Below are 14,046 nucleotides of genomic sequence, written 5' to 3'. Positions count from 1 at the left end.
TCAACCCTCATGGGTGGGGTCAAAGTTGATGCTATATTTATATACAAAAGCTGCCAAATTAAGTAGTAATTAACCACCAAAATACACACTTAAAAGGACAAAGGGGTTGGTCCAACTGGTAAACAGCTTGGTTCGCTTAAGCAAGGTTCCAGTATCGAAATTTTGTGGATGCAAAAAATTCCCTCTGGGAGACTCATCCACCACAGCCAGGTGTGTGACCCAGGATTAGTGAGGCAAAGTCTTGAAAACTGGGGTTGACAACTAAAAAAAAAAAAGATATACATTAATGGGTGACTAAGTATTATCTATTTTGGGACCCATAATTCAGAAAGAGTTCCCACGTGAGCAACTCTGTGAAATCCAGCTCACTGCTTTTTATGAATGACAAGACCCACGTGCGAGTGAGACATATAGAAAAAAGCTTAGTGGAGTTTAGTTCGCAACCCTCCACCACAGGTTCATATACTTGAAGAAAAGAAACAGAGGAGGGAAGAGAGCAGAGATTTCTTAATTGGAGCTTTACAACTTGGAAATCTGAAAAAGCTGTATTTTCTTTCCAGATTGGATAGAATGAGATCTTCTCAATGTCATCAATGACAACCCCTTAACGAGACCTTGGCCTTAAGTTTGATTCTGGTGAAACTAAACGTAATTAATGGCATTCCATTAGCATCTGAAAGATGATAGGATCTGGAAAGCATTTATATATATGAACATCTTAATATGATTCATCAATGTTAATTAACTCTAAAATATATGGGTTAGGAGTTGGAAGGATTGGTTTGTCAAGTTCTAGATCCAATTGGTGCACATGATTGGGAATCTTGATGATCTGGCCCATCCAAATTAGTTGATTCTTCACTTATCTTGCCTGTCACAACTCACAACTGTATTGCTGCTAGTTGAATATTTAGTTGATCAACTAGCTAGCTAGGAGCAGAGACCCATGTTCAGAGGGTAGAAGGAACCCACAAGTAAGTGGATTTATAATAAAGACATGTACGTAGAAGAAGCTAAACTATTAAGAATTCCCAACTTTTCAAAACAATCATTTTTAAGGATACTGTTGTTCGTTTCTGATTTTAGAAATAGACAAAGAAGTGTTCAAGGGACCTATGGTATGGTTTTATATCTCTTACATGTTTAACAAATATAGGAAATACATTCTAGGTTTTTAATAGGAGAGAGAGAGAGTTGGGTAAGCTAGTGGAATTGAGATCTCTTGTCTTCAGGCTTCTAGTCACTGGATGCTTTGTCCGTAGTATCTCGAATTCAACCTTCGTATTACAGACAACTGGACAAGGTATCCAGTGGCCGGATGCATACTTAGACGGACCACCTGCCCGGACATAGAGAATTTGGGTCCAAGTTAATGACACACTGTATGTATTATCAAGTACTCTATTTTGTTTTGTCTCTCTTTCTTTTTTTGGGGGGTAAATTTTTTTGATTTGAGGTTCATATAGACTGTTTATGCACCTTTCAAAGGTAACTGTATAATTCAATTGTACCGTTAGAAAGTATGGAACCGTGATCTTTTAATTGAGAGGCATTGATCATTGTCTATAAATAAATCTTTGATGATCACATATGTATATTTATTTTTGGATATGATGACCACTACTTATACTTAATGAAGATACACATTGAGAGAGAGAGAGAGAGAGAGAGAGAGAGAGGGAGAGAGCGTGTGTGGTGGGGGGAAGAAGTATATTAATGGGGAGAGACAGGGAGGACGAGTGCGTAGTCGTGTAGCTGTCATTCGATAAGCAAAGCTTACAAAAACCAACTCCTCTCTCCCTCTTTCTCTCCATCTCTCAAACGCTTCAGGGCTTGTCGCCGTTGGAGGAGGAGAAATGGTGGAAATGAGGCAAGCCTGAGAGGTTGGGATCATCAGCTTCGAGGGGGCAGAGAGAGAGACAGAGAAAGAGAGAAAACCCTTATTCCCTCTTTCCAAATCCCTTTCTCCAGCCAACACAGAGAAACGCAATCAATTATTTCTCTCTCTCTCTCTCTCTCGCTCCCTCTGCATATACATATATCTTTCTTCTTCAGTTCCTCTCAATGTTGTTATCTGGGCTGTAGAAGAGGAATGGAAGGAGATAGATGCAAGGAAAGAAGAGGTAAAGGACAAGGAGAAGAGATAGAAGGAAAGACACCCATCTGCCCATTTCACCATTTTTGACGATCTAAGGTAAAAAAAAAAAAAAAAAAAAAAAAAAAGAAAGCCAAGAGGGTAGGCTTCGTATATATATACAAAAATCAATTTCAGGGACGGGCGATGGCTTACACACAATACAGGTCTCCGTTTGGTGACACAACTTATACGAAAGTGTTCGTTGGGGGTTTGGCTTGGGAGACCCAAACTGAAGAAATGAGGAAATATTTCGAACAGTTTGGAGACATTCTTGAAGCTGTTATTATCACAGATAAGAACACCGGAAGATCTAAAGGCTATGGATTCGTAAGCTTTCATCTTCTTCTTCTTCTTTTCTCATATTTTCTTAGAAAAGAATTCATAGATGTTGAACAATAAAATCGAAAAAAACAACAAAAAATACATGGACAGGTGACATTTCGTGATCCAGAATCAGCAAAGAAGGCTTGCATCGATCCAAATCCGGTGATCGACGGGAGGAAAGCTAATTGTAATATTGCTTCATTTGGTCGTCCTCGTTCATCACCACCACAAGGTTAACAACCATATACAGATTAGATTAATCTTGAATCTTGAAATTTTTATTTTATTTTTCCTTTTCTTTTCTTTGAGGGATTTAAACGTTGAGGGCCGGTGTGTTTGGTGGTTGGATTTTTACAGGAAGAAATCAAGGTGGTACCCTCTACCGTGGGGTTGTATCCATGGGTAATGCAACATCTTACAATAGAGCTGCAGGACCACAGATGACTTCTTCTCCTTCTCCTCCTCAACCTGCTCTTTCTCTTCCTCAGGTTGTTTATCCTCCTTACGGGTACGTTTGTTCCTCTTCTATTGAATTATTATGCTTATGTTTTAGACACAGAGTCATGTTGGAACATTAAATTCCGAGTTTTCTGGGTAGAACTAGGAAACATTCTTGCCTTTAATGCATTAAATGACAGGTTAGATTCATTTAATGCCCCACATATAAAGAGTATGATGCTCCATGAAGCATACTGTCATAATTTAATTGTATTCACAGATTAAAATAGAAAAGAAAAAAAACTTAGAAGAGTGTCATCCATTTAACTACCGAAATGAATGGAAAAATACTTGGTTGCACGTAGGTTTAAGGCAGTGTGAGATGGAAGACTGTTGCCTTTAGTCCTATTTAGGGTTTTGTGTTGTTGAACGCACGAATAGACACCGTGCCCGGACACAGAGAATCTGCATTTACGAGGGTCTCCATCTTTCCTTATAATTGCCCTTTACGGACTTGGATCTTAATTTCATTTCAACTGATGAGAGTAGGCAGAGGTGCATGTTGTTGCATCAGATATTTGGAAACCTAAGGTGGGCCTTGTTGCATTTTTGTATGGGTGATAAGCCAACCTGTCCAAGCCCTGGTACTGGCTGCACGTTAGGCCAGTCATGGAAGCTTTTGTTTTTTTTAAATTCAGTAGTGCAGTACCTGGTGTCACGTAGTAGCAGTGACCAGAAGAAGACATTCTAATCATTTAATTTCCATTGATGATATTTTTGTCTTGCAGGTACACCACTTATGCACCAGATTATGGATACACACAAGTATGTTGCTCTCTCATATTTCATATCAAAACAAAAGATCGTCTACCCATATAGCTAGCTAACAAAACCTACCATTTCACTTCATTTCATTTCAAGTGGGGTGGGAGAGAAGGGATGAGAAAATAAGTAGATAAGTTTTCTTAAATTGAAAAAGCTCGTGTGCTCGTGGCATCTCATAGTTCAAATCCAAACAAGTGGTCGATAAAAATTTCGACCACAATTTTTTACTTTGACCATAGGCTACAAGTTATTATAGAGCATTTAAACAAAACCCCACAAGTGGGATCCACATATTTATTTTTCTCCGTCTTTTTATTTATCTTGGCAAACAAACCCAGTAAAAAGTACTGGGGAACACCATCATCATCCGTTCTGTCACAAAGTTAATTTGAAAATTTTTCTATAGAAAAGATGCTGTAGGGATAAGAGAAAGGATTTTCTTTTATTATTGATTTCTGCAAATTGTTTCCTAAATGGGTTTGTTTGTTTGGGTCACATGAATGAGCCCATTTTGCAGACGATGTATAGCCCACAACTCCAAGCTCAGTATTACCATCAAATGTACGGAGCAGCAGCAGCAGCATCAGCAGGGACATCAACATGCAGCACTGGGATGAGCGGAATGGGAATGGGAATGGGGATGGCTTCACCTTATTATTATGGCTTCGCTTTGCCATCAGCAACAGCTGCACCACCCAGCCTTACTTTCTCTGCTCATCGTCAGTCCCAAAATATGGCCGGACCCTCGTATTTTCCTCTCCCCAGTGCCACCGCCACCGCCACCGCCACCTCCACCTCCACCTCCACCATCACCACCCATGAGGATACTTCCCTCATCACCTTTCCTCCGCCAGCACTTTCCAACTCTACGCCTTCTCTTCCCTCGTCTACTACAACAACTAGTAAGTGCTCTTTGCCCCCTCATTAGCAATTTGATATGGGTGCTAGATTGTATCAATTTAGTATGAGGTAGATTAATGGGTTTGATTCAACTGCTCCATCAGCTTCCAACCTTCTGGTATACTGGTTGAAATGTATAAAACATTTGAGAAATTGAGCCCGGCATGGACCGCAAAGCTTTGACATGATTGGTACTGTTTCAGTGCTGCGTGTAGGCCATTCCAGATTTGTGTCTTTTCCTTTTGTGCATCATGGTCTTAGATGCCTTAAACTTGGTCATGGTGCACTGGCTCATAGCTTCAGAACTTCAGAAAGTTCAGAGCCACGAAACCTAGAGTCTTTTTAAAGTTCTTTTAACTTCAGCTGTTGGTAATGACTCCTGGGTCTGGCTCGAAATTCGAATTTACTGTGAGGAATACTGGTCCAGTAGTCAATTGAAAGTATCTACAAGAGACCCATGGATGACAAAAGTCTCCTATTGTTGGTTCGACATCTAGGAAGAAGAGTTTGGTTTTTGCCCAATTCAGTTTGAGGTTTATGTTAGGAATTCTGGGTTTCGATGCATTTATCCACTAATCCACATGAGACCATAGGACCCCATAGGTCCGGCTGGAAACATGTGAATGATGCAGTAACTATCATTTTCTTTTTGGGACCTCTTTGCAGACTAGGTGTTCCAGATTTCAATCTAGACCGCAGGCTGCAGGTTGCACATTAATTATACAGCACCGTTAAAACCCAATTAAGAACAACCTCTGAATCCCTAAGATTTAATAGAACCAAAGAAAATAAAGCACTGAACCTGTTTCTTGTACCATGGCAGTTTCAGATTCAAGGACAGCCCAAGAACAAAACTCTGCAACAGCTGAAACTGGAGTGGTCGGATCAGAAGTCGAGGAAGGGCGAGAGCAAGGTTAATGATGAGAAAGATGGGAACTATGGTTCGGTGGGGAAGGTTCAATGCTACATTACGTTAACTTCTGACTCTTTCTCTACAGTTAATTATTTTCTGCTCTAGTGCCCAATGTGGAAAGCTAGAGCCTTCGTTAATGGCAACTGCAGGAAGTGATTTTGAGATACATATATACATTGCTTCTAAGAACTGTAGGAGCCAGACATGAGCGCACCTGACAATTTGAAACTCCCACTAAGCTGTAATTTCCTAATTCATTCTTTCACTTATTACTTTTTTTCTTTTGGGTTGATTTATTATTCAACTATCAGCCCTGAACTGTTCAAACCTCAATAATGGATAATTTTTTCTGACTTTTGTCAGATATACCTTCAAGATCACATTTTTTGAGGAACTGGAATTCTGTATAATAACGTAGTTCAAGAGCAATTGAATTGAATCTGCTATTCTTATCTAGTAATTAAATGAAATAGTATAAGATCCTAGAAACATTGTTGTGTGGCTTCAAATGAATGAATAAGCATTTGCCATTTGGCAACAACGTTTAAAGGAAGTAGCTTGTACTGTTCTCTCACAATCCTCCTCAGCCCCTCTTCCTCACTCTCTCTGTTTTAAATATTATTTGGACCCTTTTTCTCTTCTTTGTAAATATACTTTTTGCATTGCCTGCTCTTGTCTTGGAATGTTAGATACCAATACAAGCAGGCCTGTATGGATCGTTCTTCTTTGTGTGTGGATCTGTGGCATTAAATCTGAATCAGACCAAATAATGAGGTTGCCAAGTATTCCGAAGGCTCTGTGGTGGTGACTTGCCAAGAAGAGAGTCCATGGGCCACTGGTATTTAAGCTGAAGGTTTTCAATTTCCAAACTGAGACAAGTAGATTGAGCAGAACCTATTAAAGTTCCAATTACCAAAGGTTGTTGTCTCTCAACCAACAACTTTTCCAGCTACTCCACAGTGTACTCCTCCAACACCAACTTTAGATTTCATATGTTCTCAATCTTATAAACACTAAATTATCATTAAATATGGCTACCAAATCCCTTTATAAGTAGCCTAAATCTTCATCTAGTGCTCACCTTCTTCATCATGGTTTACTCACTTGTCTCAGCTGCCTCAAGCGGCATTACTTCTTCTACTAAAGACACCCAAAACATTTTTGAGCCCCTACCCTTACTGTGCCGCTTGGTTCATTCACCCACTTCAACAATAGAGAAGCATCATCAGACAGGCTGGGAGGATGTAGACGAGGCCACGGTTTCATTACAGATTGGCCCTCCCAATTGCTCCAGTACTGAATTTTTCAGACCAAGTGAGAAGAGTGACGAGAACGTAGCTGCTACAAAGTATTGGGTACCTACACCAGAACAGATACTCATTGGCTTCAACCACTTCTCTTGTCATATTTGCAAGAAAACCTTCAACCGCCACAACAATCTCAAGGTTTTCTCTCTTTCTGTGCTAACTAGCTATATATAGACGTTACTTTTCTTATTCTCAATCTCGTTTGTTAATGGTTTGGGTGGTAGATGCACATGTGGGGACATGGGTCGCAGTATCGAAATGGACCAGAGTCACTGAAGGGAGAACTGCCAAGAGCCATGTTAAGCATCTCCTGCTATTGTTGTGCACAAGGATGCAAGAACAATATAAGTAACCCGAGAGCAAAGCCACTTAAAGACTTCAAAACTCTGCAAACCCACTACAAGAGGAAGCATGGGATGAAGCATTTTATGTGTAGGAAATGTGGGAAGTTCTTAGCAGTGAAGGGTGACTGGAGAACGCATGAGAAGAACTGTGGCAAGTTTTGGCTGTGCGTGTGTGGGTCGGACTTCAAGCACAAGAGATCGCTCAAGGACCACATAAGGGCTTTTGGCTCTGGTCATGGCCCCTTCCCTACTACTACTACCATTGAGGGCTTTGAGGAAGTATAAGACCAGTACTATGGTAAGGCTGTTCTGTAGATGTACTTACAAGGGTCTCTATTTAAGTTTCAAATACATTGCAGATTTGCAGTGACCAGGTGATCGATTGGCTCGATTGGCTCGATTTAGCATATTTATGAATTTGGCTTTAGTTCTATGTTTTATAAAAAAAAATTTCACACAAAATGTCCAATGGGGTGGTGTAGCTCACATGCTAGAGCGCCCGGCTCGCATGCGAGAGGTACGAGGTTCGATTCCGTGTATCTCCATTACATCTATAGTGAGCGATGATTAGTTGCATTAGGTTGACTTTGGGTCTTCTATCGTCTGAATCAATTGAGGATGACACAAATGCCCCCGTATGAGCTCTCGCTCTTTTTTAACATACGATGACCCAAAAATATAATAAACGTAATTGCATTATTAATGGGCAACCAATTTTTAGAATATATATAATAGGAGAAAATGATTCTTGTTGGAATATACTCTTTGAGCATGAGTGAATGTGAATAAAAAAACATTAATGGAGAGTTTGTGAAAATAAATGCATGAAATACTTATGGGTTGGGTATTTCATCTCCCAAGAGAGAGTTCATGAATAAAGGTTATGAGAACTTTTTATTTTTTAACAAACAAATTTCTCATTTCCCTATTGTGATTAATGGAGGGTTTTTGAGATCCTTGATTTTCCAAGAAACTTCTTATTTCATAGTTTGTTTATTAAAGTTTAAAACTTTTCATTTTTCATAGCTTAATTCATTAAGTTTGGTAATAAGTGACCATGACTTTTCATCTATCAAGCCAGTTAAAGAGACATAGACCTTCTCTATAAATAATGATCCCCTCTTGATGAAGTTCATTGTGTTTTTGAGTTTTGTTTTATGATTTAAGAAGAATGTTAAGTGTGCTTTAAGGGTCCTTAAAATGATTTGTGAGTTTTGCCAATGGTTTGAGTTTGTTTTTGTGTTTTAAGTCATGCGGTAATAGAAGGATGGCACATGTCAAGTTTGTCATTACGGTATACTTTGTGCTAAGTACACTGTTGTTAATCGTTATATCCTGGGGACAAAAGTCCGTTGAATCCTCAAGCATACTATGAAGGGAACGAATCTATTTTAAGGAAAGCGTCTGACTTGCCTCGATGATTCTTCTTCTTTACTCTTCTTGCTTCCGGTCAGGTTCCTTTTTTGGTTTATTTCAATTTTCGTGTTAATCTATGTTGTTATATTCTTTGATTGTTGGCCAACAATTCTCACCTTCAACAAACCAGTATTGTTAACTATATCCTCTTCATAAGCCAACCCTCCCTCCTGGCTATATATAATTAATAGGGGAAAATGATTCTTACCTTCTTCAACAGGCCAGTATTGTTAACTATCCTCTTCATAAGCCAACCCTCCCTCCCTGGCTATATAAAGTAGGGGGAAATGATTCTCATCTTGAACAGACCAGTATTATTAATTAACAATCCTCTTCATAAGCCAACCCTCCCTCCCTCCCTCCCTGGCTCTCCACCTCATCTTCCTACTGCAATTCTCAGAGGTAGAGATCAATTAAGCATGGGGAAGACGCATGTAAAGCCACATGTAGTATGCGTTCCATTGCCTGCGCAGGGGCACATAAACCCCATGCTCAAACTAGCAAAGCTTCTCTACCTTAATGGCTTCCACATCACCTTTGTCCACACCGAATTCAACTACCAGCGCCTCATCAAATCCAGAGATCAAGATTCTTTCAAGGGCTCCCATGGCTTCCGCTTCGAAACTCTCCCCGATGGCTTACCACCTTCCAACGGCCGTGGGATACTCGACCTTCCAGCTCTCTGCAATTCAATGCCAAGGTCAGCCATGGATCCTTTCCGAGATCTCGTAAGGAAGCTCAATGGTGAATCATATGCAGACGTTCCTCCCATCACCTGTATCATCTCAGATGGAGTCATGGGCTTCACCTTACAAGTTGCCCAGGAATTCGGCATTCCTGAATTCGTCTTCTTCACAACCAGTGCTTGTGGCTTCTTGGGTTTCCTCCACTACGAAGAGCTCGTTCAAAGAGGTTATGTGCCACTGAAAGGTATGTATACGAAACGACCTCTCTACCTCAAAAGAGGAAAACAGAGATGGGAAATCACTCACCATTATTTTTTTGGTGAAGACTTAGTTTAATCTCTCACTGATTCTGTGCTCTGCTATTCTGCCCATGATTAATTGCAGATGAGAGCTGCCTTACTAATGGTTATCTCGACACGACCATTAATTGGATTCCAGGAATGAAAGGAATTCGATTGAGGGATCTTCCAACCTTCCTTAGAACGACTGATCCCCATGATGTGATGTTTAATTACAACTTGGAAATGATAAACAATGCTTTCAAAGCTCAGGGTCTCATTCTAAATACATTTGATGATTTAGAACTCGAGTTTATCGATGCCATCAAACCCAAATTTCCCAAGATTTACACTGTAGGTTCGTTGTCCATGCTCTTAACGCAAGCTTCAACTGAATCAGGGGAGGCAGAAGCTGAATTGAACTCTGTTCAATCAAATCTATGGAGAGAAGACGGGGGATGCTTACAGTGGTTAAATGAAAGAAGACCCAGATCAGTTGTATACGTGAACTTTGGAAGCTTAGTAACAATAACTTCACAACAGTTAAATGAGTTTGCTTGGGGACTTGCCAATAGTAGATATCACTTCTTATGGGTCTTTAGACCTGATACTGTGAGTGGTATTTCGAAGATTATTTCAGAAGAATTCATGGAAGAGATTAAAGGTAGGAGTCTGGTTTCAGGTTGGTGCCCACAAGAACAAGTTCTTTCTCATCCTTCAATTGGTGGGTTCTTGACTCACTGTGGATGGAATTCCACTCTTGAAAGTATATGTGAAGGGGTGCCCATGATCTGTTGGCCTTTCTTCGCAGAGCAACAAACGAATTGCCTGTATCTGTGCACCAAGTGGGGCATAGGCATGGAGATTAGCAGCGATGTAAAGAGAGAGCAAGTGGAGGAGCTTGTGAGGGAGCTGATGGAAGGGGAAAAGTGTGAGAACTTGAGATTGAAGGCATTGGAGTGGAGAAGAAAAGCTCAAGAAGCTGCCAAACCTGGTGGGTCATCGTACATCAACTTTTATCAACGACTGATTCCAGAAATTCTTCAAAACTGAAATGACTGGATAAATCGCACTGAGAGGGATTGACTTGGATAAATCGCACTTGTTTTGGAGATGGATGATTTGAGCACGAACTTTGAGTTGATTAATCAATAAACTTTATTGTTTTTCTTCCGTCAGAGCCTGGTATAAACCTTCTTTTGGTTGTTTATGTCTAATTGAACTCCAGCATTTTTTTACTTCTAGGCAAGGAAAATGTAGGGATTGGAATACTTTATAATGAGACACTCAGTATGTGTTTTGTAACGTTTCCCTTATGAGTTAGCAATTCTTATGCAAAGCCATTTTTTAATGTTTCTGTGTTAAAAGAACATTCTTTGCTTGGAAAGTGTTTGATAGATCTGTTTCGAAAATATTTTCATAACACTATTAGATAAATTCGTTCTAAGGTTTTAATTTGAACTAATTTTATTATTTTTGTTTCTGTTCTTTGGTAAAAACATCTTTTTGATATTCTGTAAAAAACGTTTTTTAAAACATTTTTCTAACGATCCATTCTTAAATAACAGAACAACAAATCATTTTAACAAATGTCTTTAACCAGTTCTTCCGTTTCCCAAGAAACAAAAAAACCCCCAAAACTTTTTTTAAGAACGTTACCAAACAAGCCCTCTAGTTACTCAATAAAATTTTGATTGGAAATGAGAGAGGCATTTATAATGGATCAATTAAAATTTTTATTTTTATTTTTATTTTTTAATTATTATTGGTGACTAGCAGATAATCGATTTTCATTGTCACCTGAGATTAGGATGTGGTGGCGTAGGGCACGGTTTCAAAATACCTGCATTTTTTTGTTTTTGTCGAAAATATTTGAATCATCTTTTTCTTTTCTTTTCTTTTCTTTTATTTTTGTCAAAATACCTGCATCAGTTATCTTCAATTTCAATAAATTTTATTTTTTAAATTTATCTTTGCAATCAAGTTGTGAGTCCTAGAAATGTAAGGACCATTTTGGCTACATGAGTTTGAAGATTTCAAATCTACAAAGTCATAATTCATATGGATTCATCTTGAAAAATTATTTGGTCGATGTGATTTTTGTGAATGCACAAAGTTTAGCATTCTTATAGTCTCATACCCATAAATCTAAATAATCAAATTTATATTTTTAGTGTAAAAAAGATGAATATCTATATTTCATAAATGTAGAGATTTTAACAATCAAACAGACATAAATATCAAATTCATGAATCCACAAATTTGAAATCTCTAGATTCATACAACCAAACAGCCCTAAGAGAATTCACAAGAATCAAACTGAATGCGAAATCTACTATTATCAAGAAAAATTGGCAGAACTACTTAGGATTAGAAGGTCTAATTTGGTTTGTCACTTTGTCATATCTCCTAATCGGTGCCTCTAGTCTAGACCGATTACACATTGATAACAAGCTTCGTCAATGGAGAATAAAATCCACCACAGCCAGGTGTGTGACGCGGGTCGAACACCGGTATTATAAATCGGGGTTGGCAAACCAACAAAAAAAAAATCCAAAATAAAGGCTTTGGCTCCTGCAAAGGCAAATGTACAATAAGATACATATTTTAAAATGTTTTAGTATAAAATTGGTATAAAAAAAAGGGTACGGTGAGGTATATGTTACATATAATTCAAGTACAAAAATCGGTATACAATATACAATAATTTGATACGGCATTCGGTACACACCGACTAACGATATGGTACCTAAAACCAAAACTATACCGTTGTGAAATCCAAAAAATGGTTTTGGTGCATACCATACCAAATTTGAAAACGGTGTGGTTCGATATGATAAAACAGCATTGATACACAATTGACACCCTCCCTTACTCCCAACCCAATGAAATCAGCTACATTGATTCAACTCAGCCATATAAGGTATTACCAATTCCTTGGACCCTAGAGTGCGTGCTATTTTGAATCAATCATGGTTAGTTGAAAGTACGAACTACCATGGATTAAGGACTACATAAATTTAATTGCTTTAGTAAATACGTAGGACAGTGCAACTTACAGTTCAAATCGAAATTTGAGTCGTGACAAAATTTCCATCATTTGTTTCGCCTCATTTTACGTAAGGCTGCGTTTGTTTGCTGGAATAAAGGTGGGGTGGGAAAAAAGAGGTGGGAAAATTCTTGAAAAGTGTTGAATCAAGGAAATTTGTCTGGTGATGTGGTAGTCCAACTTTTCCACCCCAAGCCATTTTAAAACCCCACATATTTAATGGGACTTGATGGGAAAGTTAAGAAAAATAAAAAATGGGACCCGCCACTATTACTTTTCCACAAAACTCTTTCTTTTCCTTCTCTCTCACCCCACTACACGTAGGATCCACTTATTTTTTTTTTTTTTTCACCCCACCTTTACAAACAAAGCGCAGTGATTTTTTTTTTTCTGTAAAATTTAACTATGAAATTAGTGGTTGAAATTCCGTCTTGGTCACAAATTTCAATTGCAACGTAAAATAGATTATGCTGCGCATTTATTTTCTAACACCAAGTAGGACCCACGTAAATGAAACATGGAAACCTCGGGGGCTATAAAGCATTTATTGCTTATGACTTATAAGGAAAATAGGTGTAGGTTGGACCCCTAGGTAGTGGGGGACCGCTAAACTGGGATCCTATGGAGGTAGAATCCAATAGCAGGACATGATCAACATTGAAGTGTCAGCTCACCCTAAATGTTAGCCACGTGTCGTCACGATGCAATCAAATTATATAAAAGTTATCCTGTACGACTCACTTACATTATCGTTTCCCGTTATCTAGCGTTTGCGGCAGAGGCCCGCTCAGGGAGTCAGGGCCAGCAAGCAAATGAAAATCCACGAAGAATCAAAGTGCACCATTACCAAGCAAAGCAGGAGCTCCGTAACGAACATGAAAACGGAAGCCGGAAGCATTTCATCCCTTCCCTTCCTTTAACAATGCAAAGATACGGTACGAACCATCAAAGAATGACTAATCTGTAATAGACTTTACGATAGGAGCAGGAACCCATCATTAATCAGGGTCCTTTCATTTCAAGTCAAACTTTGCACAGTAAGTACAGCTGGTATGTTGAATGAATGATCATGATCAAAACTTGCTGTTGTTGAAAATGTCAAGACGTTTTTGGCCTGTTTTTGGTGGCTTGGGGAATGGGGAACCCAGGCCACATTGGATAAAGAGAAGACGAAAATCAAAACCAAAGCTTCGAAATTTTAAAGAATCAACAGCAACAGAGACGGGACGAACTGGGTACCCAAACAGTGAAACTCAGCAGCGAATATATATGAGACCCATCAAATCAATAAAGGCTGTAAAATTCGAATATGGCAAAACCACACCAGATTCATCTGTAATATATATGATTCCGCCCAATTGTGAACAGTGTTATAATAGGCTCACACCGTTAATGTCTCCTTTAAAAATCCCCAATTAATGACTTGGTT

General features: G+C 38.9%; 3 protein-coding genes across 3 annotated transcripts; all 3 read left to right on the top strand.

Moving 5' to 3' along the window:
- Positions 1-1,758: 1,758 nt before the first annotated feature.
- Positions 1,759-5,994, top strand: LOC149009081 (uncharacterized). Its single transcript, XM_089164075.1, has 6 exons — positions 1,759-2,464; positions 2,570-2,693; positions 2,819-2,969; positions 3,688-3,724; positions 4,242-4,626; positions 5,448-5,994. The coding sequence occupies exons 1-6, from the start codon at positions 2,282-2,284 to the stop codon at positions 5,540-5,542; spliced, it is 975 nt and encodes a 324-aa protein (XP_089020201.1). The 5' UTR covers positions 1,759-2,281; the 3' UTR covers positions 5,543-5,994.
- A 634-nt stretch (positions 5,995-6,628) lies between these two features.
- LOC149009080 (protein TRANSPARENT TESTA 1-like) lies at positions 6,629-7,473 on the top strand. Its single transcript, XM_089164076.1, has 2 exons — positions 6,629-6,982; positions 7,069-7,473. The coding sequence occupies exons 1-2, from the start codon at positions 6,629-6,631 to the stop codon at positions 7,471-7,473; spliced, it is 759 nt and encodes a 252-aa protein (XP_089020202.1).
- A 1,484-nt stretch (positions 7,474-8,957) lies between these two features.
- On the top strand, positions 8,958-10,845 carry LOC149009079 (7-deoxyloganetin glucosyltransferase-like). Its single transcript, XM_089163066.1, has 2 exons — positions 8,958-9,534; positions 9,675-10,845. Exons 1-2 carry the CDS (start codon positions 9,024-9,026, stop codon positions 10,619-10,621), a joined length of 1,458 nt encoding a protein of 485 aa, XP_089019192.1. The 5' UTR covers positions 8,958-9,023; the 3' UTR covers positions 10,622-10,845.
- Positions 10,846-14,046: the final 3,201 nt, after the last annotated feature.

Source organism: Hakea prostrata, chromosome 7, assembly GCF_041222555.1.
Source record: "Hakea prostrata isolate BN-2017 chromosome 7, UWA_Hpros_2, whole genome shotgun sequence".
NCBI lineage: Eukaryota > Viridiplantae > Streptophyta > Magnoliopsida > Proteales > Proteaceae > Hakea > Hakea prostrata.
The sequence above is the reverse complement of the archived record's forward strand: the minus strand, read 5'-3'. Positions and strand labels throughout refer to the sequence as shown.